Raw genomic sequence first — 25,155 nt, 5'->3', positions numbered from 1 at the left:
AAAAATAGATTCAAGTACAGTGGAAGAGAGAAATCTAAATCATAAAATCGTTACCTCTGAATTCTAAAACAGATATAATATGGCCTTAAGGACTATTACTAGGGTTTACCTCATTGAAAGTTGGCAAAAACAAGACACAGTGTTGCTGCTTTGCTCTGGCTTGGGCTAAGCATTGACACAATTAGAAGTCAGATTCTGACTCTATCTCTGAATGTCTAATACAGATTGACCTTAAAATCTTTCCTGAGAGCAAAGATGATCCACTTGAGTCCTGACAACATGCATCTTTTAAGTTGTCCTAAGAATGGAACACTGAATTGAAAAACGACACAGTTCCTTGTGTTTAAGAAAATGACATGTCCTCTACCAGAATTTGACCCTCTTGCCTTTATTTGAACTCCTACAACTTCTGGTTTGCATTATTGGAGATTGTTAGAAAAGCAAGTACGAGAATATTTTTATCTACCTGTGGCACAAAATCTGGTTCTTTATGAAGATTTTATAAAGTTAACTTATTTGGCTGAATTTTAATCATAAATCAGACACTTTAACATTTCAAATAAGTATTCTTGGTTTATTCTTAGACTCAGTTTATACCCTACAGTTTAGATTTATTCAGTCCTTTAGTGATCTGGAAAAGGAGTAGTTTCAGCCATGTACCAAATTATTACTTTATTAATCGGTATTTATTTGGGCTAGAGCTTATGAGTCTTTTGAGATTATGTAATACAGAGAAATGCTGGAAGCACAGTGAATATTTGAGATGATTTACACGTTCAGATAGTTGGGTACAACTTTATTTAGAAATAGCATATGTAAAGCTGGTAAGACAATGAATCATTTTTCACTTTCCCTGAAAAGGGGAACCACATTCATACTCAGCATGTTCAGTTGACTAGAAAGAAATGAAATAGATGAAGAATCTAAACACCAGCCTAATTCTTTGTAATGTGCAGATAATGTGCAGATTAAAAGGCTAATCTAAATGCATGCTTTCTAATTATAAAAGTTATGTTGAAGTGAATAAAAATGCTACTTGTTTTGAGATCATCCCCATAGTGAAGATATTCTAGTTTCATGTAGTTATACCTCTTAAAATGGTATTTTATAATTGTTTACATCTTCTCTATAAACAATGTTGCAGATAAAAGCATATATTGACTGCTTAATAAGTTACTTTTGTAACCATGGTATTATTAAAATCTGCTTGAAGTAATGTATTGACTCTATAATAACTATAGGAAAAGAAGTAATCCAAAGTAGTTAGCACTCTATTTTTTTAAAAGCTCAAAAGTAGAATGTAGAAATTAATCAAGTAAATTGTAACAGATCTTTCTTTAAATATGCTTTGTATAATTAAGCATTTTAACCTTAACATGTCCCTATATTAAATAATTATTAAAACAACTCAGACAGGTACAAAATTAAAAAATAACAATTCCAGTCTAGAGAGGCAAGAAGTACTCACTATCTCGTTATTTTGGGGCCTTATCTTTATTCTAACAGTCCAAATGTCTTGATTTGCGCTGTCCATCATGGTGAAGTTCTGAGCGCTGGGGGCATCCACTCACAGCTCCCTGCCTCGCCTACCCTTCCCTGCGCCCAGTACTGGGATTGGCATTGGTATTTGTATACGTACATGAGTCACTTGAAATGTTTATCAGGTTTCCTTCCCCCCACTGACCTCACTCCCCAAACCCTCCTTCATCACTGCACTGGGCTTCCTCCATTCTCTAAAGTCTCTTTTGTATCCCTATTTCTTCCTAGCTTCCACATATGAAGGAAAACATCTGATGATTCATTTTTGTGACTGGCTGATCTCAGCATAATATTCCCTAGTTCCATATATTTTTCTGCAAATAACATAATTATGTTTTTCTTTATGGCTGAGTAGGATTTTATTGGGCGTATATCTCATGATTTTGTAATCCGTTCATCTCTTGATGGACACGTAGGCTGGTCCCATACATGTTAGTGAGATTGGTAGAGACACCTTCATGTACAGACATAGCATTATTTAAACAGCTTCCTTCCTCAGTTCCTGTTTTTTCCTCTCCTTCCTCTCTCCCAATCCCCTCCCACTATTTGATTTTTTTTTTTCCTCATTTGACTGGAGTCCCTTTTGCAAACTTGAACTCTTTAAATTCTTACATCTTTTCAAGCTGCAACTTTAAGAGTCATGTTGTTGATACAGGGAGAGGCTGTGGGAATACTTTTGAATTTCCAGGGAGGGATGAGAACCTGGGACTGTAAGAGGAGAGACAGCTAAGGTGCCCGGGGTCAGAAAACCCTGATTTGAATTCTAGATCTTCTATTCAGATAAGTTAATGAGTCCAAATGAAATAATTCAAGGAAAATTCTTCACATTGGTTCATATTTACAGTAACTAAACAAATTTATTTATACTGTAGTGGGGGATGCTTGGGTTTGAGAAATTTTATGAAGTTAAAGTGAGCAGAACTGGGGCTGATTATCTAAGCGGAAGATGAAATGGAGGGAGGCGTCCCCGAGTTGAGGAGGACTGCCACATTCGTTTTCTGGCAGGAAACACTTGTGCAAACCTGAGACAGGAAAGCCTGGAACAAGATTAAGTTAAGGGGAAAACTGTGAGTTCTAATTTGGACCATATTTCATGCCCTCATAAGAGAGTTAAAGAACTGGAGTCTGTGGACAGATCTAAGCTAGGTATGGGGATAGAAATATAAATTTTGGAGTCATCAGCATCTAGCTGATGTTTGAATTTCAAAGTATATGTGTGCCTGGGGAGGGAGTGGAGCCTGAGAAAAAAAGATGTAGCCTGAGAAACTCCCACCTCAAAAGGCACAGGGGAGGCCGGGCGCGGTAGTGTATGCTTGTAATCCCAGCACTAAGGAGGCTGAGACTGGAGGATTGTGGTTTGCAAACAGCCTCAGCTACTTAGCTAGGCCCTTTGCGACTCAGTGAGACCCTGTTTCAAAAATAAAAAGACTAAAAATTAGGGCTGGGGATATAGCTCAAAGGTACAATGCCCCTGTGTTTCATCCCCAGTACCGCAAAACAAAACAAAAGAAAACAAACAAACAAACAAAAAGAAAACAGGAGAGCAGAAGGGGCTACAGCAAAGGAGAACGAGAAAGACTCCTCACTTTGTTTTCTGTAACTACAGTCCACTCTCAATTTTTTTTTTTTTTCTGAGAAAATGCCAACATCACCTTGCCGACTGCCCCGGCTGTAGATCATCCTTGGCACTTGTGTTGCACACACTCAGTTGCTCTGAACTCACAAGATCACACGGCAGTGAGTTTTTTATTCACTGGAGTTAGAGTAATGCTTTTCTTACCTCCGTATTCTTCCATTTCCACATCCATCTAACTTAGAGATGGTGTTGCCGTTCTTTTCTGCAGCCTGCATACTTCCAGGGAATCTCTGATGACCACATTGTTGACTCCCAGATGCTTGAGCCCTTCAGAGCGTTCCTTGATCTAATCTGCCCACCTCTCCAGAAGTGTCTCATCACACTGGTCAGCTCAAGTGTTTGCATTAAGCTCCAGCCTGAGCCATTGTCATTTCTGCCATCCCTGTCTTTTGCTTTGCAGAGTTCTTGCCTAGAACACGTTTCTTCCATGTTATCTAAGTCCTTGAGGACCAAAAGGGCTTCCCAGATAAATGCTGCCAAATGTATGCTCTACTGACTACATTAGTTTCCTCAGTTAATTACATTGCTGTTCTTTCCTGGAGGATATCTGAACTCCACCACCCTTCTCACAAGTCTCTCTCAGCAACCAGAATATTGTACTACATATAAGAAATATTTGTTGAATAAATGACCAATATTTGGGGGAAGCTGAGACAGGAAAATCACAGTTTTGAGGCCAGCCTAAGCAACTTAGCAGAGCCCTTAGCAACTTAGTGAGACTCTCCCTGTTTCAAAATAAAAAATAAATTAGGGCTGTAACTTGATAGGGTGTAACTTGAAGGTAGAATGCCCTTGGATTCAATCCCTGGTGATACACTACACACACATCTTCAATCAGGTAGGCAAAGATAAATAAATAAGTAAAAGAATGCCACAGCTAACTATTCTATTTCTCCAAGGTCATGATCCACTTGATTTTTCTGACTCCAATTCTATAAAAATTAATAAATGCTATGTGTTATTGTTTTAAAAATTAGTAACTAACACTTTCAGAAAAAAAATTTAATCAGTATAAGTTTTTTTGTTTGTTTGTTTGTTTGTTTGGTGGTACTGGGGGTGGAACCCAGAGGCTTTCTACCTCCGGGCTATACTCCCAGACCCATTTTATATTTTATTTGGAAACAGGGTCTCACTAAGTAGCTGAGGCTGGCTTCGAACCTGTGTGATCCTCCTGTCTCAGCCTCCCACGCACAGGGATTACAAGCGTGTGCCACCACGCCTGTCTTAATCAATATAAGTTCATATAACTGTATGACTCCCTTAACCTTTTCTTGTATGATAACTCAAACTCCTTGAAAGTGCAGCTTTTAAGTAAATCCACCCTTATTAGACTATCACAATATATGAATCAAAAAAGAAAAAAAAAAGCTCTTAAGGTTGAGGTTTTGTTTTTTGTTTTTTGTTTTGTTTTTTTTTTTGGTGGTACTAGGGTTCCTGGAAGCCCTTCTACCTCTGGGCTACACTCCCAGACCTATTTTTACATTTTTATTTGGAAACAGGTTCTCCTAAGCCAGCACGCACAGCTGGCTTCGAACCTGCGTGATCCTCCTGTCTCTGCCTCCCAAGCGCGGGGATTACAAGCGTGCGCCACCATGCCCGGACTTAAGGTTGAGTTTTAAGGAAGCTGGCTGACTGCTTTTGCATCTCTTGAATCCTCTTGGCTGGAATACTCACCATCAGTTTAGACAGCAGTTATCTAGCCGAGAAAGGAAACAGTAAATAGAATCAGTGCTCACCTAAGAATTTTCTTTTGAACTGGCAAATATGTGGCTTATATCCAATTGAATTAAGTCAAAGGCAGCTATAGAATGCTTTATATGCTATTTTAAATCAAAGCTTTTCTTATGACAGCAAACAACAACAAAAAACAAAAAAAAAGAGAGAAACTTCTCTCTTTTACACAGCCACAAAAGGATCTGATCCATTTCTGACATAGAATTCTTGGACTAGACCTGGAAAATATTTTATTTGAAAAGGAAATGTAATAACTGCCATTCCAGAAATTTCTCCCTTGGAGGAAGAGGTTTCACTGGTTTGACAGTGATAAAAAAGAAATGACTCCATGATGTGAATACTTGCTTTTAAACAATCAACTCTGATTTGTAGTTCATCTCTGGCGGAATTGCAAACATGCCTGAGACTTTGTGCTTATTAATTATTTTTAGTCCAGAGTGTAGTTTGTACCATGGTTAGGTGGCACTGGCCAATGTACATTTCCACTTAAATGTTTTTGTTTTTTTTCATAGTCTTTTCACAGCAAACTCAGCTCTCTAAATCGTTCATATGCAGTCTGATTTTGCCACACACATTTCCTTGGTTTGCCATAACAATATGCAATCATTTTCATTAGAGAAACCAGGAGAGTTTAAATTTTAGAAACCCAAAAAAAGACGAACTAATTAAACATGCACATATAAAACAACTTCAAATGTCTGGACTCTGGAAGAGATTCAATTCCAAATATCCATGTATGAAATAAGCAGAGGAACTATTTTAAAAGACACTGAAACAGTGACCAAAGTAAATAGCAAATCTTTAAAAACAAACCTGACTTTTGTTCTTTACTATGCTTGTTTCACACTCACTTTGTTAAAAAGTAGAAAGATGGAACTGCCAAACATATACATAAATGAGTAGGAATGCTGTGCTAATAATTTCCAGTAGAAGTCATCGTTCAGCCTCCCTCTGAGGTCCAGTCTACACAGTGAATGCTACTTCACTCTTGTTAAACCACTTTGGAATAACTGATGTATTCCCCAAGATAAATTACCCAAATCAATACTGTTAATCTTGTTACAGATTGGCACTTATCATTACAGACGATATCAGGCTCTACAGGATTGTCTATTATATTGGTTAAGAAAAAAAGTAAGGGCTCTGCCAGTGACAATTTTCCCTTAATTTAGGAATTTCTATTTCTTTTAGAGGCCAGCTGGAAAGGAGTAAAGCATTACAGAACCTTGCTTAGCTGTTGGCCTGGAGAATACACATTCTCTCCAAAATATATATCTTTGGCACAGTCTAGAAGTAAGGAATCTCGGGTAATCTCTATGCTGGCCAAGTATGAGAATTATTATTTTTAACCCCCAAGATGCTAAATTATCATTTTTCTTTTTAATGAATTAAAAAAAGAACCAGTGTTAGTTTTTCTCTTTCTTTAACAAAAGTTTAACTAAATACAAGATATTTTTACTATTGGGTTTTCCGCCTCTTTGGTAAAGTCCTTAAGATGACATTTTATAGGATTTACAGCTTGAGGTTTTTTACAGTCCTTTGGAGGTTGTGTTTACCATCCACAAATTAATAGTTCCATAAACTCACTGACAAAGTGGTTGATTATATAACCTAAGTCTACAAACTTACTAATACTACCATCTCTCATATAGTCTACACTGTAAGTAATCTAAATGTTCCGAATGACAAATAACTAGGTAGTCACCAAAATAATGCCCATAGAAGTTTTTTGAGGTCCTAAAAGTTATTAGATAAGTTCACTTAGTCATTATCTCCATGTATATTTTCAAGATGTTATGACTCAAAATCTCAAATTGCTGATTCAGTGTAATATTTCATTCGTACACTGAAGTATTTATTGTTTTTATACTTATTTTCTTTTATTCTTTTGTGTAAAACATCACTCAGAGCTCCTACCATATGCCTTTCATTGTAAACAGTATCTTTTTATACTTATTTTCACATTTAATTTGAAAAATCATTAAGAAAACTTTATTTTTACAGTGGAAGAATAAGAATACCCATAGTCTCAATTCAAGCATAGTTGCACATGCAAGTTAGAGAAAGAAAAAACAGGCTAATTGTTGACTGTTGGACAATACGAGCATACGATATTAGCAAATAGACATGGTAGATCTCAGAACTCATGCAGTACAGAAACAACACAAGAATCGAAGATTAGTGGAAAGAACAAAGTGTCTTCTTCAAACAGAAGAGAAGTTAAGTGTTTTGGGGTTTTGTTTGTTTGTTTGTTTGTTTGTTTGTTTGTTTTGGTGGTACTCGGGGTGGAACCCAGAGACTTTCTACCTTCAGGCTATACTCCCAGACCTTTTTTATATTTTATTTAGAAACAGGGTCTCACTAAGTTGCTGAGAGCCTCACCAAGTAGCTGAGGCTGGTTTCGAACCTGCGCAATCCTCCTGTCTCAGCCTCCCAAGCGCGGGGTTTACAAGCTTGTGCCACCACACCTGGATAAGTGGTATTTTTAAATATTCCATTTGTAAAGGGTTCCAAAATAAAATGTGGTTGTCTAGAAGTACGTAGGTTAATTCTTGGACTAAAGGATAGCAATGTTGTTTGGTGAGTTTGACAGAGAGAAGATAATAAGTTAGCCCATTGGCCACTATGGAAACAGTCCTATAAGATTCATGACTTTTAAAAGACAGAAAGAAAATTTTATACTTTATAGTTAAGTACAAGTTGTTCTATGGACAGGACTTGAAGAGCCTTCTGGAATCATGGGTAACTATTCTCTTCCCTTATTTGGGTACTGTACAAATTTGCAGATAGCTGTTTATTGGTGTTTGGGTGGTTCCATATCTTTGATTAAACATGTTTTCCTCATTTCAGAGATTGTTTCTTATTATTCACTGGTATTTAGTGGATACCTACAAAACATAGTGGTCTTCATAGAAACTGGAGAAAAATACATGTGCATTATTTTTTAAAGATGTGGATTATTAATAAACATTTAAGTATATTGTAAAATGAATATTTCCATATAAAGTGAAATTTATCAATAAACTCTTATCTTCCAGGGAAAATTTAATCCATTAAAAAGTTCTTTATAACTTATAATTACACCATGACCAAGACCTGTTTTCCTCAATTCCTAAAATGCATCAAATTGGACTTAAGAAACTTTAATTTCATCAGATCATGATTATTTAACAGCACACAGTGACTGTTAAAATATGCTTTCAATGTTTCTAGGTAAACAGCCATTTCTTGAAGGTGTTCACAAAATCCTAAGGTCAAGATTGTTAAGATTAAGATCTTAGCAATACTTTCCATGAATGCCATAAATACTTTGTTGTGAGTGCAATGTCCATGTTCAGTTTCCTGCTGACATTTAGCCATTCAGTGGTAGGTACCTCACGGTGCATGGACCTTCCACACTCTGCCTCGTCCACAGCTGGACATCGTAGCCATTTGGAGTTCACTGCACCCCGTTGTTTGTGCAAAAAGGTCACAATAAGTATTTAAGATTTTTTAAAATGTGTTCTTTATTTTCTATTAATTGATATTTCCCCTCATTTGTTTATATTTAGACAAATCCATAAACTTGTCAAATCATTCTGGCATTTCAGTCTGCCTTTGTCAATACTAGAAAACTCTTTCTTTTCAGGGCTGTCATCTAATTTGGTTTTTTAAAAAAAAGCTTTCTAGGAGTTCACCTCTCTATCAATTACTAGACCATCCCTTTTAGAAAAAAATATATAAACAACTGAGGTAAGTTCAATTATTAGACCATCCTTAATAATTTTCAGAAAAAATATAAACATTTGAGATCAGTTTTTAGTCACCCTCTTTGTTACTGTTACCAAACATACCTGACAAGCCAAGTTTAGAGGAAGAAAACTTTATTTTAAGGCTCATGATTTTAAGGTCAGGCCAGGATTCTTCCAGCTGTCAGTGGACATGGATTGAAGACAGGTGTTTAGGGAATGGCAGAGAAGGAAAAACCTGCACCATGATCACAGCAGATAGGAAGATGAGGGAGGGAGGGAGGGAGGGAGGGAGGGAGGGAAGGAGGGAGAGAAAGAGAGACAGACAGGCAAACAGACAGACAGCCACCAGGGACAGATGCAGTTCCTGGCCATGCCCTCATGGATCCACCCCTCCAGCCAGGAAGATAGTACTGCTAATTACCAACACATGAGGTTTCTGGGACATTTTAAATCCTAACCATAGCAGTAACTAAAATTATGCTCTATATTTCCATAATCTTATACTTGGCTTATTCTTTCCCAGATATGTTATTTTCGGATAGTTTATCTTGATAAAATTTTCTTAGGTAAAATCAAGTCCATCAGTTCTTATCACTTGGCATAATAATGATAGAAAGGAAGTAGAAATTTGAATAATGGAAATAGTTATATGTTTTGATAATGTATGCATTATTTTAAAGACTATGAATACGTGTGTGTGTGTGTGTGTGTGTGTGTGTGTGTGTGTGTGTATTGTACTGGGGATTGAATGCAGGGGCATTCTATATTTAAGCTACAACCCTAGCCCTATTTTTTATTCTTATTTTGAAAGAGAGTTTCACTAAGTGGATGAGAGTCTCAATACTTTCTGAGTCTGCCCTCGAACCTGTGATCCTCCTGTCTCAGTCTCCCAAGTCCTGGGATTATAGTAGTGTATGTCAGTGAGTCACCATGCCCAACTTATGAATTCCTTTTTCTAGTTGCCAGGCTGATTTGGTAACATTGATATTTGTGTTTTCATTTATCAGATGATTCTTATAATCATTTTGATATTCCAAACTACTCAATTTTTATCATGTTTAGTGTTTAACATACAAGCTACAGAATAGATATAATGTAATGCCATCTTAGAAATTGTCACTAATGTCCTAAAGCAAAATAAGATTTATTCCATTATTAGAAAAACAAATGATGAAATTATCTAAATGCATTACTCAAATATGGAAGACCATCATTTTCTACGGTAGATTTAAATTATGAATATCATTAAGCCAAAACGAATTTGACTTTCAGAGACTTTCAGGCTCATTTTTTATGGAAAGAAGTGATTATGAACATCAATTTTCTCCATGCCTTATTATCTCTGTCAAAAAGTCTAACTCCACTGGGTGTAGTGGCACACACCTGTAATACCTTATTTAAGAGGCTGAGACAGGAGGATTGCAGTTTTAAGGACAGCCTTAGCAAATAGTGAGACGCTTATCAACCTAGTGAGACCCCGCTTCCAAATAGGAAATAAGATCTGGCTGGGCATGTAGCTTGAAGGCAGAATACCTCTGGGTTCAATCCCCAGTACCTCACACACACAAAAAGTCTAACTCCGAAATCATTGTCATTTTCTAAGCTGTTTAAATTTGTTCTAAAGATTACTGCTTCCTTTTTATTCTAGTAAACCTGGGCGATCATGATTGAGTTTCCTGTATGGAATGAAAGACTTCTAGTTCATGGAGCTGATTCATGAGGTGAATTGTCCTCATGAATGGCCCTTCAGGGCAGTTTCAAACTGTTCTGGGAACAATATTTGTTCAGGCAACGCAAAGCTCCCCTTATAAATTGCTCCAGTCAGTAAGTGTTCCTTGTAAAAGAAGTATCAATGGCACGTTATCTGTAGACCTGCATTTCGTTACCAGTTACTGGCAAATTGATGTTGACACTTCAGCCGTGGGCCTTTAGTGGAGGTCTACAGTGCTGCCTTGTTTCAAATATACTTTCAGCTGACTTGGTACCTGTTTGAAGAGTGAGATTTTCAACTTATTAGAAAGCAGACTGAGAGAAAGGAGAAAGGAAAGGGAGGTGAAAACTGAAGCAGGACCTGAGGAAATACCGACTTCGCAACCCATTCCGTGCTCATTTTTCTTATTCATCCTTCTCATTCAGCAATTTGGAATTTCATAGCCCACATATATATGGTTCAAAAGTATATCGTGCCTACAGTAGAAAGAACTGTAGCTCACACCTCACAAATAAAAATCTTGAAGCACACCTGGTGAAAAGAGCACAATTATTTAGAAGCAAAGGGCTAGCATTTAAGGTCTGTCATGAAGCTCTGAATTCATATGTGAAAGTGCGAAATGCAATTCTAGCACCTTTTCGCTGTAAAACTTTCAGCGATTTGTTTAACTTATTTGAGCCTCTGTTTTCTCAACTGCTTAAAATGGATAACAATAGTACCCTTAGGCATCATGTGATATTAAAATAAACGTAACCTCTCACACAAGTTCCTGGCATATAATACATGCTTATTAAGTTCTAGCTACTGTTTGTATTGTATGGAGTAAAAGCTTTCAGAAGTAGCACTGTTGGTTTCCTTTCATCGCAAAGTAGCAAACAGTGGCTTTGTAGAGTGACTGATTGTTTAAATACCAAATAATTGGCTGAACAAAGTGTGTGATGTCACAGAGCCTCCACAGTGTTTAGTAATCTGCTTCCAAAGTCTCTATTGTGGGCCACTGTATTTTGTAACTGTCTTAGTTACAAACTGCCTTAGTTATTCTCATTGCTATAATCCAAAAGCCTGAACACAGCACGATTTAGGGGCCCCTTCTCAGCATCCAAGCCCAGCTCCAGTATGGCTTCCTACTCTCTGTTATGTCTAGGATGACAGTCTAAGTCCCAACAATTACAGCTAACAAAGTTTATTAAGTAAAATACCAAATTAATAGTATGAAAAAGTTCTGATCTTTTATTCTTTATACACAAAACCTTGGTGATGAACAAGCAGGCAAAAACTCATTAAGTAATTGGGTATTTAAAGACCTTTCAAGCAAAGTACAATTTTGAGGCTTTATTTGACAGAACATGTGTCATACCACTATTAGGTGGCACAGTGAATAATTAAGTAATGAGATTAGTCTTTATATAGCTTTACTACTTAAAACTTGGCAGACTATAATAAGGTCTAATCACAAATTATTCACAATTTTTACTTTCATGGTAATTTTGACCTGGACCTCTAGTTATGATTCACTGCAATGCCTTACTTAACACAAAGGAAAAATAAGTCCCAGATATGTCTGTTGCAGTGTTTAAATCTAAGTCTTCTAATTTCAAGGCCAGAATTACTTTGTTGTTGTTTAATGTCTGTTAATCACTTATGATTAAAAATAATTTAAGAGAATATACAATTACTTATATCCAATTATTATTGAGAAAAAATTAAGATCCTCCCTGTACTTGTCTTCTAAAATAAAAGTAGTAACTAGTAGGTATCTTGGGATTTTAATTATTTAAAATAACTCTTCACGTTTCACATATTTGTAATACAAGTTTTGCCAGATTATATTTTATCAAGAAAATGATTGCTATTGAGCTTGATTTTTATCATTAAAATATTCTAATAAAAATTAGACTCAAAGCTATTATCAGATTTAATTTATTGATGAAGTTTATCCTGTTAATTTCAAAAGCACAAATTTTATTATTTTAGTTGAATAAATTATAGAACTTTCAACATTTCCTGGGTACTATATTTATTTTAGGATATGCCTAAATCATCACAAATCTTACATCTTGAATATGTTCCGTATCCTCTAATTTTTAAATTTTTATTAAAGGCATATTCAGCCATTACCTGCTGATATTATGTATGTTGAGCTATAATGTATCTGTAGTTATTTTATTTCATTTTTTATATTCTTGAAAATGATAGGCTACTTTCATGTGCTCATGTCCTTTGGATTTAATTATAGAAGATTGATTGGAATGATCAAGATTTGTCTATGGCTGATTACTGGGTTGCTTTGAAATATGGTGGATAAACTTCTTTATCTCCTCAGAATTACTTCATTTATTCCTTTTTATACTTTTATTCGTGCATTGTAATTATACATCATCATGAGATTCAAAGTAATTCACTCGTACACACACACATCACTTGGTGTATTGCATTCTGCATCCCTCCCCTGGTCCTTCCTATACATGATAGGCAGATTGGTAGAAAATAACTTTAAAAAATGTATTGGTGCATTGTAATCACACATCTTAGTGAAGTTCAGAGTTGTAGAAACATACATAGAGCACTCATTGTGTGATCACCTCAGATCCCACCTGCTTCCTCCCCCTTGCCTGAATTCATCTATTCCAGAGCTTCTATTATTCTTTTGGTTTTTCAAGTATTGTGATTGCTTTCAAGATCTTCCTGTTAGTAGATGTTAAAACATTATTTTTAACATATCTTAACCTCTTACATGTTTTAGTGTAACTATTTCACATTTTCTTGAAAAGGTTTTTCTTTTCAGTGTGTGTGTGTGTGTGTGTGTGTGTGTGTGTGTGTGTTACTGGGGATTGACTCTAGGGCATTCTACCTCTGAGCTACACCCCAGTCCAGTTTTTTTTTTTTTTTTTTTCTTTTTTTGGTGGTAGTGGGCTTCCTGGAAGCCCTTCTACCTCTGGGCTACACTCCCAGACCTATTTTTATATTTTTATTTGGAAACAGGGTCTCTTAAGCCAGAGCAAGCGGCTGGCTACAAACCTGCGCGATCCTCCTGTCTCCGCCTCCCAAGCGCGGGGATTACAAGCGTGCGCCACCACGCCCGGCAACACCCCAGTCCAGTTTTACTTTCAGTTTTGAAGCAGGGTTTCACTGAGTTACAGGGAGCCTTGCTAAATTGCTGAGATTGGCTTTGAACCTGAGATCCTCCTGTCTCAGTCTCCCAAGTACTGGGATTACAAGCATGCACCATCACACCTGGTTTGAAAAGATTTTTCTAAGAAGCATAATGTCTTTATGTAATTACATTCATTGTATAGGGTAATATTAAGATGAAGAAGAAAAACCATGTCAGTTACTCCCCTTTATTTTTTCATTTTGATAAGTCCTTTTTTAAATATAAATTTAAATTTTGAAGTTGGGTGTGGTGGCACACACTTGTAATCCCAGTATTTGGGAGAGTGAGACAACAATAGGATCACAGGTTACAGGTTCATGGCCAGCCTTACCCACTTAGTGAGGCCCTCCCCAACTTGGTGAGACCCTATTTCAAAAAAAAAAAAAAAAATAGGTCTGGGAGTATAGTTCATAGTCAGAATGCCCCTGGGTTCAATCCCCAGCACCTCAAAAAAAAAATAAAAATAAAAATAAAAATAAAAACAACTTTATGTTCAAAAAACAAAGCTACATTTAAAAACGCTACTCAATACCTTTACTCCTATTTCTATTTTCCATGTTTTTTAATTGGCACATTGTGGTTATACATCATAGTGCAGTTCAGGCTGATGGAAACAGACATGCACACAGCACTGGTTGTGTGCTTCTCCCAAGGTTCCACTCAGCTCCCTCCTCCTCCCCATGGATAATACAGACATTGATTCAGGTGCTTCATACATGAACAAAGGAGTATGTGGACTGTTTCCATCATCATCTCTCCCTTTTGCTTTCCCAGCTCCCTTTCCAAATCCCCTTCCACCCTTCTTCCAGTCGGTCCCCTCATTTATTTGAAGCCCTCTTCAATTCCTGCTTTCTCTCTAGCTTCTACATATGAGTGAAAACATATGACCCTTCACTTTCTGTGACTGGATAATGTTAGCATAAATTGTTTCAAATTATAATAAATCTTACACTAAACTGGAAACAATTAAGTCCAGTAGTAGTTTTTAAAAATAGGTATAAAAGAATGTAACATTGTATTTGTGGTTCTTTGGTCTAGTATTTGCAGAAAGCTAATAATTCATCATACCCAAAGATAATTTTTGTGGTTATTTACAAAATAAAGCATTAAAAGATTGGTTTTCCAGGCACAGTGATGCAGGCATGAGGGTAGAGGCTTATAGTCCTAGCCACTCAAAGGCTGAAATGGGAAGATCACTTTAGCCCAGGATTTCAAGATCTGCCTGAGTGACAGAGGCATACCCTGTCTCAGAAAACAAACAAAAAATCAGTTATCTGTTTATCCATGTCAATGGCACGTGCATAAGATTCCATTGTTTTGCAGTAAGCTGTTTTCGTTCCTAAAGTGCAGCTTTCTTATTGAGCATGACACGACCGTTAGCCTAATTTCACTGACCATCTATCTAAGAAGGCAAACTAAGTTATTAAAAAGCAATATTTGAAGACAAGAGGCAATACAAATGAGCTGATGTTGAAAGCAAAGCACATACTTTTGACCAGCAAGTTTCCAAATTAGGGGTTTGCAGCATAAGTTAGATTTTTTTTTTAAGCGCAGATGCCTAGATCCCTTGTGAGCTTATTGACTTGGATGCTCTATGCCTGAAATCTATTTTTTAAATCTCTCTATGTGGTTCTGAACTGTACCCTCAGTATGGATGTATGCTTTAATTATTGCGTAAGTATGCATAGGTGGTAGTGATAACACAGAAGCTTTTATGGAGCAGACTGGCTTGAGATTGTATTTTGAAAAAAGGCAAAGCAATTTGGAAAAGAGAGCACAACTATAGAAATGGGGAAAGAAATTGCATGGGTAAGACTAGTTTATGATAGAACAAGAGACTTTTAATGGGGAGGGGCAGAAAATAAAGAAGTAGAGAAATGGTATCTGGAGATATTGGCATACTGGATTTTAACTTGTAGGAAATGGTGAATTCATTAGTCAAATGTTGTCATCCAAGGAGAGTCTATATGTAAGTAAATTTTGAAAAAAGTTGATGTGTGGGAGTCATTGGAAGACAGGGGACTAAGGCAAATTCAATAACGGTATACTAGGTTTGAGGGTGATGAAAAATTGTGGAGAAGACTTCTCAGGCAAATGAAAACAAGAAAAGGGATTGGGCTAGTGATATTATGATGGGATAATAAACAGCAAAAGTAATAAAATACTAATAATGACTTGGTAAAATGTAGGGAAAAAAAGCATTAAAAATCTTGTGCCTAGCCAGGAGTGGTGGTGCATGCTTGTAATCCCAGCATTCGGGAGGCTGAGACCGGAGGCTCGCAGTTTGCGGACAGCCTCAGCTACTTAGTGAGGCCTTTTGCAACTCAGTGAGACCCGGTTTCAAACTAAAGAATAAAAAATAGGGCAGGGGTGTAGCTTTGAGGTTGAATGCCCCTGGGTTCCATCCCCAGACACACACACACAAAAAAAAAAATCTTGTGTCTTTGTATTTTGAAGGTTATTATTATCAAAACATTGACCAATTATCAATCATAATATCATATACCAAGACCATTTACATAGTCAAAATATCATATGCCAGGACTATTAACTTAAATAAGCTTAAGTGAATTAATGAACCTTTATACTCAAGCATGGCTCAATCTTTATTACATAAAAAATCACATGGGCTGGGTTCAGTGGTATACACCTATAATCTCAGTGAGAGGCTGAGACAGAAGGATCTCAGGTACAAGACCAGCCTTAGCAAGTTGGCAATAATATCAAAATAATAATAATAATAATAATAATAATAATAATAATAATAGAAAAGTCTGGGGTCTATGGCTTGGTGTTAGACTGCCAGTGGGTGCAATCTTGAGTAACACGCACACACACACACACACACACACACACACACACACACACACAGTAATAATAATAGTTATTATAATAAAATGTCTGGTAAATAAATCATTTTTGAGCAGGGCATGGTGATGCACACTTGTAATCCCAGTTTTTGGGAGACTGAGACAGGAGGATCGGGGATTTGCAGCCAGCCTCAGCTACTTAGTGAAGCCCTCTGCAACGTAGTGAGACCCTGTTTCAAAATAAAGGATAAAAATAGGGCTGGGGGTATAGCTTGGAGGTAGAATGCCCCTGGGTTCTATCCCCAGTACCACAAAATAAATAAATAATTAATTAATTAATTAATTAATTTTTTGAAGCACAAGTGCATTATCCTTTCTTACATACAATTTTAGTACTGTAAAATAATGGCATTTTCTCTGTCAAATTAATATCATTATTTGTGTCAAAATTTAAATCTCATGATGTATATGGAACCAAAAGGCTTCTCTAATAAAAGATATATCAAATATGTATGATGGATGATCAAACATGTATTAACTATCATCACAAAATTATGGATATACTGTATGTATTAGAGAGGTATATGTATGTGTGATGTTTATATATCAAATGTGTTTTTTGCAAAATATCTTAAAATACAAAGTGCATTTAGCTGATAAGCAAGTAATCCATTAAAAGTACATTTTATTAGAGAAATCCAGATTATCAAATATTTTTATTAGTATAATAGTGGGTTTCATCTAATTGGCCCCAAACTAGCAGTTATGTCAATCTCAGATTTTTTATTTTATTAATAAACATTTTAAGTCCAGAGCAAATAAAAGGGGTAACTATTTGAAAGACTTCATAGAGTATCTGTCTTCATAACTGGGTATATGCAAACTTTTGAAACTCAATGACTAAATGAAAGAATAACGAATCATTTATTTTTGCAAACCAAGTATTAGGCTTTTAGAAACTGTCTGCTCAAGTTATTTCTGTACCATCCACTCTCTTTCTTTTGAGGCATACTCTCCAACTTTTATCTCCAGTACCCTTCAGTATGCAAAATTGGGCCCTAGGTCAGCTGGGGGTTCTTGGTAATAGGGTGCTCAGGTTGCAAGCTCTCATGTTCTCATCTCATATTTTGCATTGACTCCAGTTGTTGTTGCTCATATTCAATGTTAAGAAATAGAGAAGGCGTCTCACAGTCTAGTAAAGGGGAATAACAAAAAAAAAGCTTTTAACACACCTATCACTCTTCTAGTGCTCAATTACCTGTGGCAAAGGAATGCAGTCCAGAGTCATCCAGTGCATGCACAAGATCACAGGAAGACATGGGAATGAATGCTTTTCCTCAGAAAAACCTGCTGCTTACAGGCCATGCCACCTTCAGCCCTGCAATGAGAAGATTAACGTAAATACAATTACATCACCTAGACTGGGTAAGGAGGTCTAAAAATGGACAGCTTTGGGAAATAAAAAAATGTTCTCCTATTTTGCATATCAATTCAAAGGCTGTGAGCTGTAAAGTTGTACTAATCAGTTTGATTTTGACTAGATTGGGTCTATTTAATAATGATTTAACCCAAATGGCCAGGTGGACAAACCAATCCTAAAGACTAAATTATGTTAATTCCCAAATATGTCTATTCAGAGCCAGGTCCAGATGTACTAATGTCACACCACCCAAAGTCACTTTAAAAAGAGTTAAAGTGTGCAACCAAATTTTAGCTTCAGAATATTACCATGACAAAGTAGTAAATTAAGTTAGTATCTGTGGAAAGGTGAGGATGAGTATAAGGCTTACATCTCTTACGGTTAATAGCCTTTCTGTATTATTGGGTACAAATTATCTTTTAGATAGACATAAGAGAAGAATATGGCTTTCAGGAAGAATGGATACATGGACCTATACCACTGAATAAGAGGGTATTTTTCTATATCTCTGAGGACATAATAGTAAATTTTAAAATAGTAATATATTTTGATATACCTATTGTTGTTTTATGAAATTCTTTCATATTTATTGTCAATTGCTGTTACTTAATAAAATCTCCCATCAAGAAGTAGTGTATTTTAGCTAGATTTAATCTGTACTTGCATATGAGATACTAATGAATGAAATATCTTTTATTTCTGTGACAATTTGTGGGCTGTAACAGCACTGCTACCTTGCTATCAGTGGGTAATTTATTTTTTAGCCTGTACACATAATCTCCATGAGGACAACTTGAGTCCTATAGAATACTGGTGGAATACAAAGAGATGAATTATATGTACCATTCCAAGGACAAGATTCAAGGAAATGGAAAAGCTTGATTTTCAAGCTTCTCCAAGCCAAATAGTTAACATTTTCTAAGAAATAATGAGTTCACATAAGATAAGACTAATTAAGACAAAGAGTTAAATAGCCCTGAAGCAGATGCCCCAAATTCATGTATTCAACAACAATGCAACAACGGAATTCTTTTCTCTAGTAATTGCTTGGAGTTCTTGTACTTTATTATTCCTTGAAGATGTACTCCAAAACACAGAAACTCAAGGGATGGAAAATATGTTTGTTTAAAAGTAAAATAATGAACCAATTTCGAGTAGTAACAACAGAAAGAGCTGGAGCCAGACTTTTACATTATCCAGACTAGAATGCACAATTTCTTCTATAAACTAAACTTTTGGGCAAATCAACATGGCCAAAATCTCTATACCAGATTTTATTTTAAATATTTTAACTATATATACTAATTTTTGTAACTTGTGATGATCAGCTCTGATTTTACAGATGACTGCAATCACTATCTCCAGGTATTCCATTTATATATAGCTTCTATGCAGGAACTTAGGAACATAGTTTTAGTTTGCTATTTTTTTTGTAATTTCGCTCATCACCATACTTTCAATTCCATAGAATTGGATATATTCTGCACATTTATTTTTCTTTTTAATTTTCTCTACCAGCTGGGCATGGTGGTGCATGCCTATGATCCTAGTATTTGAGAGTCTGAGACAGGAGGATCACAGGTACAAAACCAGCCTCAGCAACTTAGCAAGATTCTCAGCAACCTAGCAAGAATGTCTTTCAAAATAAAACAAAGCTGGGCATGGTGGCGCACGCTTGTAATCCCCGTGCTTGGGAGGAGACAGGAGGATCGCGCAGGTTCAAAGCCAGCCGCACTGGCTTAAGAGACCCTGTTTCCAAAAATAAAAAACTATAAAATAGGTCTGGGAGTGTAGCTTGGAGGTAGAAGGGCTTCCAGGAACCCCAGTACCACCAATAAATAAATAAATAAATAAATAAATAAATAAATAAATAAATAAATAAAAACAAAAAAATTAAAAAGGCATTAAAGGTGTAGCTTGGAGGTAGAATGCCCCTGGGTCCAATCCTCAGTAACACACATACACATACATACACACACACCCCAAAAATTTCTCTACCAAAATCCAGAAGAAACAAGTTAAAACATGAAGTTGAAGCTTAGAAGTATCACACATTGAATCTGGAAAATCTACCTTTAGTAAGCTTTAAAAAGTTAAGAAATTATTAATTCACCTCACTCCTTTATTATATGGTGTGTGTGTGTGTGTGTGTGTGTGTGTGTGTGTGTGTGTATGTTTTCATTTCCAGAAGGCATTCTAAATGAGTCAAATAAGTGCACAAAACATCTCTACTTAAATAACTGAAATGTATTTCTACTTAATGACACCTATGATGTGTTCATGTACTGAGTTCACTACGTTCTGCTTCACAGCTGCTCTGACGTTCAAGTGCCTGGGAGATCAGTGGCCTGTGTACTGCCGAGTGATCCGTGAAAAGAACCTCTGTCAGGACATGCGGTGGTACCAACGCTGCTGTGGGACCTGCAGGGACTTCTATGCCCAAAAGCTGCAGCAGAAAAGTTGACCTCCAGCAGGCTGGCTGGCAGGATCATGGCTCACTAATACGACATTATTTATAAACACAACACACACACACACACACACACACACACACACACAAGCATGTTTTTCAGACCAAATATTATCCGGTTGCATATAATTTAATCAAAGTAATTTATTTTTCGCCTGCCAGACATCAAATATGGTATTTGTTTTGGTTATCTAAACATTTTGATTTATACTATAAGGTTTCATAAATAATTTTATATGAATGAATATGTTGGATCCAGTAACCTAATAAAAAATAGATAATTAAACTTTGAAATGTTTTTAAGTTAGGGCTGTCTCTAAGGTGCTACTTTCTCTCCACTAATACCATTGAGTTATACAGTACATATACTACTTTGGCATAATAATTTAGCTACATATGGAGAAAAATCATGGGGTTTTTATTTTCTTTCCTTTATCTTTATTTTATTTTATTTTATTTTTGGTGTCCTCCTGCAGACTTAGTCCACTTTCTGTCATCTGCAGATGTGTAAACATAACAAACCTCATAGTGTTCAGAAGGTTTTTAGAGAATGTATTATGCGCTTATGAATTTGGTTCTGATTTAGAGACATCCATAGGAAAAATTCTACTGTAATTATAACCTTATTTTAATAATAAAAAAGAAAAGTCAAAACAGACTTTGATCATGTTCATGAACATGTACTTGAACACAAGTATTGTAAAAATGAAACACTGTAATGATTTACACTGAATCACCATTGCACTGTTGGTAGAGTATAGAGAAACTGCTATAGAAATGGTAACATCCTGAAGAAATGTGTATTATTTTAACATGTCATTAGATTTTAGCTTTTTAAATATTTTGAAATAAGAAAGCATTGATCCACCTCATATTTGTTTAGCAGATTTATTAAAGAGGATAGTGCTTAGACTCACAAAACACAATGAGGAAACTGAATATTCTTCAGTTTTTTCCTGGTTATAAGAAAAATGGAAAGCATATAATATTGTGGTAGTTTCATTGCTTTTTTTCCTTTTAAAAATTAAAACGTTTTACAGTTCTGTGAAACGTTCAAAAGCCAGTTTAAATTTTTTTTCTTGTGAGAAAATGCTGTACATGATTCACATGATTTCTTAGATTTTTCAATAAAATATGTGAAACTTCCTTTTGGGAGACAGTTTTTCATAGATCTTTCATATCTCCATGTCTGGCAAAAAAAAAAAAAAAAGGTGCTGTCTGCTTTTGTTCTGAAGTAAAGGATAAAGGATGTTTGTATGATGAACCACGTGAAAGCTGGAGATTGTGTCTCTCTTTCACCTATCATTATACAACTTCAGATTCTCCAAATTGAGGTCCTTTCTTATAACCCTACTGCATATGTGTGCATCACCTTGTTCTTTTCATGTGAACCTTGGCAACTGGGGCACAGGTAGACAGTGCAAGAAAGTATGGAGTTTCTGGCCACTGATATTGCTGTAAGAAATAAAGTCCTTTGTCTCTAATTCAGGAGTCTGTGTCTTCTGCCTTAAAAATAGCAGGTGAACTGGGTATGGTGGTGCATGCCTGTAATCCTTGACAGTTGAGACAGGAGGATCTCAGTGAAACTGGGGTGTCTCCTCTTACATGGTTTTTGTCCAGTGGAATTCAACGAATAAAGTCCAAAGGCTAGCAAATGCTTTAGAAATATGAAGGCTTATTTTAAGTCAGGGTAAGACAGAAAACAAAGAAGCTTCCCCCCCACTGCAGGAGGGGGTGTTCCTGCAAAGAGATAGCGCTAAGCTCTTGGAAAGTGGGCTTTTAAACCTTTCTGAGGTTTTGTATCCTTTTATGATTGGTCAGAATTGGGTTTGGAGGAAACGATGACTTTTACACAGTTTTTTGGGGGGTTATTTATTTATTTATTTATTTTGTGGGTCTGGGGATGGAACCCAGGGGCATTTGACCTCTGAGCTATACCCCCTGCCCTATTTTTTTATTCTTTATTTTGAAACCGGGTCTCACTGAGTTGTAGAGGGCCTCACTAAGTACCTGAGGTTGTCCGCGAACCGTAATCCTCCAGGTCTCAGCCTCCCAAATGCTGGGGTTACAAGCATGTGACACCACGCCTGGCTACACAGTTTTGATCCTTAATACAAATGATTATCTGTGGGCTGGTCAGGCCCTGTTTCCTGGTGCCCATCCATCTCTCACTTCTGGCTTACTTCTCCCAACCCCACAGAAGAAAGAGATGGCCACTTTAATTTTTCCTGTTCCCAAATCCTCTGCCCTACCTTATCAGGTTTTAAGTACAACCTCAACAATGTAGCGGAACTTGAGGGGCGTGTAGGCACTGCAGGGTCTGATTATGAGGCCTGGCCAGAAAAAGCTAAGTACAAAAGACTCTAGGAATGGTGAGAAAGTAAAGAAAAATGCCTCTAACCATCCCCCTGCCTCCAGCCCCATCAATTTACCTGCTCTGGCTCAGTCCACCAATTGGAGGAATTCATTGCTTTGCTCTTCCACCCATCCTAACCCCCATAAAAATCTCCTAGTCTGTAAGGAAATGAGCTTCTGACTCTTGTGAGCTCTTTTCCCTGTCACTTGCCTCCTTCCATGTTTTATTCCATCTGTTTCTGCTGTCCAGCTGTGCTCTTTGTCCCCACATTTCCCATGTATTTCACCCAGAATGAAAGTGGTGGTCAAATCTCTCCTGTGACCTGACTAGAGAGGTTTTTGACTGGCCACTCTCCGATGGACCAGTACCACTTCCCCTCTGTCTCCCCTCTTCACAGGGCTCTAACAGGGGAAAGCCCTTCACAGATCCAGAGTCCTTCATTCAACAGCAGTCACTAGTTTAGGCTTGTAAGTTCCGCCCCCATCCATGGGGTCCCATAGCATTTTCTGTGTTCATATGCCTTTTTCCATGTCTAACTTGTCACAGGTTGAGGTGCGACTAGGATCCTTCTCATAGGAGTCTGCCAAGTTCCACTGGGGTTTCTTTCAAGTATCTCAACAATACAATTTAACCTGGGATGATATTCATATCAATTTTTGCATCTACCTTTATCCCTGAGGGAAGGAAGCTCATACAGAGAGTTACTGAGGCCCATGCAGACAAACTCCATCAATAGGCCTCTGAAACTTACCTGGTGGGTATTGAAGATGCCCCTGGAACATGACCTTGATAGGCTTGTTAACAGGGAAATGACTCTAAAGGTAGAAACCATATGATCTGACTTTGGGCAGAAACGAATAAGAATGCCTATCAGGCAGTAAAATGACAAGCTTAGAGAGATGACACAGGAGCCAAATAAGGACCCTGATGTCTTTTTGTCTCGTCTCAGGGTGGCAATGCTTAAATACAGTAATATGGACCCTCAGCCCACAGGAGGTCAGACTTTCCTACATTTATATTCTATCTCACAATCTGCTCCCATATTCAGAAAAAGCTATAGCATGATGGAAGAGGGCCCTCAGACTGCTAAAGAGTTCTCCTAAAGGCAGCCTTTAAGGTCTTCAACAATAGGGAGGAGGTACAAAAAGCCCAAAAGTGAAACATTTGCACAGTAAATATCAGATGCTTTGCCTCCATAGCCCTCAAACCAAAGAAGTCTTCTGCAGACAACCCTCCCACTCCATAGCTATCCACCATACACTGATAAAAATCTTACCAAGAGATTCTTCTCACTCCACCACCATTCCCCAATAGCCATTAAGCCCAGTCACTCTTCAAGAGCTCCAGCCTCTTATTTCCTGCCTTCTATCTGCCTAACTTCTCATCTCTACTGACTCCCCACATCATATCCCATGTTCACTGGTAAGAAACTTGATGGCTCCTTTCACTTAGTGTAGTCCTTGTAAAGGAAGCCACAATTTCTGCCCACATTGTAGTGCCAAACTCCCACTCCATCACTGCTTCCACTGTGGCAAAGGCAGGCATTGGGCTAGTAGCTGCCCTGATCCAAAGCCACCAAGGAGGCTCTGTCCAGCCCCTCCTTTTCCTGTGGGGAAAGGGACCATTGGAGGTGGGAATGCCCTCAGTAAGGGCACCCTCCTCACTTGAGTGCATCCCAAGCTCAGGCCCCCAGGCCACTTCCTCAGGAACTCTCTTCTCCAGTAGCTTTATCAACTACTGATTGACATGGCACCACTAGTGAGCCCATGGAATGCCAGATAAAAGGGACAGTGTCCAATAATGGTTTCTCCTTTCTTCTGGACACTGGGGAAAATTTTTGTTTTAATATAATTCTAGGGACCTTTGCTCCATCTTCCATCTCTCTCTCCTTTTTTTTTTTTTAATACTGGAGATTAAGCCCAGGGGCATTCTAGCTTTGAGCTACACCCCAGCCCTCACTAGTTGAAAAGGGCCTCACTAAGTAGCTGATGCTGGTCATGAACCTGCAATCCTCCTGTCTCAGCCTCTCAAGTACTGGGATTACAAGTGTGTGACACCATGCCCAGCTCCTCCATCTCTCTTGTTGGAGTAAAAGGAATTCCAGAAAATCCCAAGAAAACTCCACGCCTATCTTTCTATTTTGTAAAAACTTCCCTTCTTCATCCCTTTCTGGTGATTCCACAATGTCATATGCCCTTTGTGGGCAGGGACTTACCTCAAATTGGGTATGTCCATACAACTCTGTAGTTTTACAGAAGGATATTATTACTTATTTTACACTTATATACCCTACCACCTCAAGGGACAGATAACAATCCCCAAAATATCCATGCCCATATATATCTGGAAATATAAGACACAAAATTCTCCAAAATAGCTATCTACCATACACTGATAAAAATATTACCAAGAGATTCTTCTCACTCCACCACCATTCCCCAATAGCCATTAAGCCCAGTCACTCTTCAAGAGCTCCAGCCTCTTATTTCCTGCCTTCTATCTGCCTAACTCCTGATCTCTACTGACTCCCCACATCATATCCCATGTTCACTGGCAAGAAACTCGATGGCTCCTTTCACTTAGTGTAGGACCTC

The 25,155-nt window shown here is 37.3% G+C and overlaps 1 protein-coding gene across 1 annotated transcript in view; it reads left to right on the top strand.

The window, feature by feature from the left end:
* The window catches only part of ADAMTS19 (ADAM metallopeptidase with thrombospondin type 1 motif 19), a gene marked incomplete at both ends in the record, with an annotated part of 271,867 nt that extends 251,668 nt beyond the window's left edge, over positions 1–20,199 (top strand). The window contains 2 exons of the mRNA XM_080698493.1: positions 17,563–17,740; positions 20,048–20,199. Coding sequence (XP_080554619.1) covers positions 17,563–17,740; positions 20,048–20,199 — 330 coding nt within the window. The remainder of the gene's footprint in view (positions 1–17,562; positions 17,741–20,047) is intronic.
* Between the last annotated feature and the right edge of the window lie 4,956 nt (positions 20,200–25,155).

The sequence above is a fragment of the Muscardinus avellanarius genome (assembly GCF_963383645.1).
Source record: "Muscardinus avellanarius genome assembly, chromosome: 7".
Classification (NCBI taxonomy): Eukaryota; Metazoa; Chordata; class Mammalia; order Rodentia; family Gliridae; genus Muscardinus; species Muscardinus avellanarius.
This window is presented reverse-complemented; position numbering and strand designations above follow the sequence as displayed.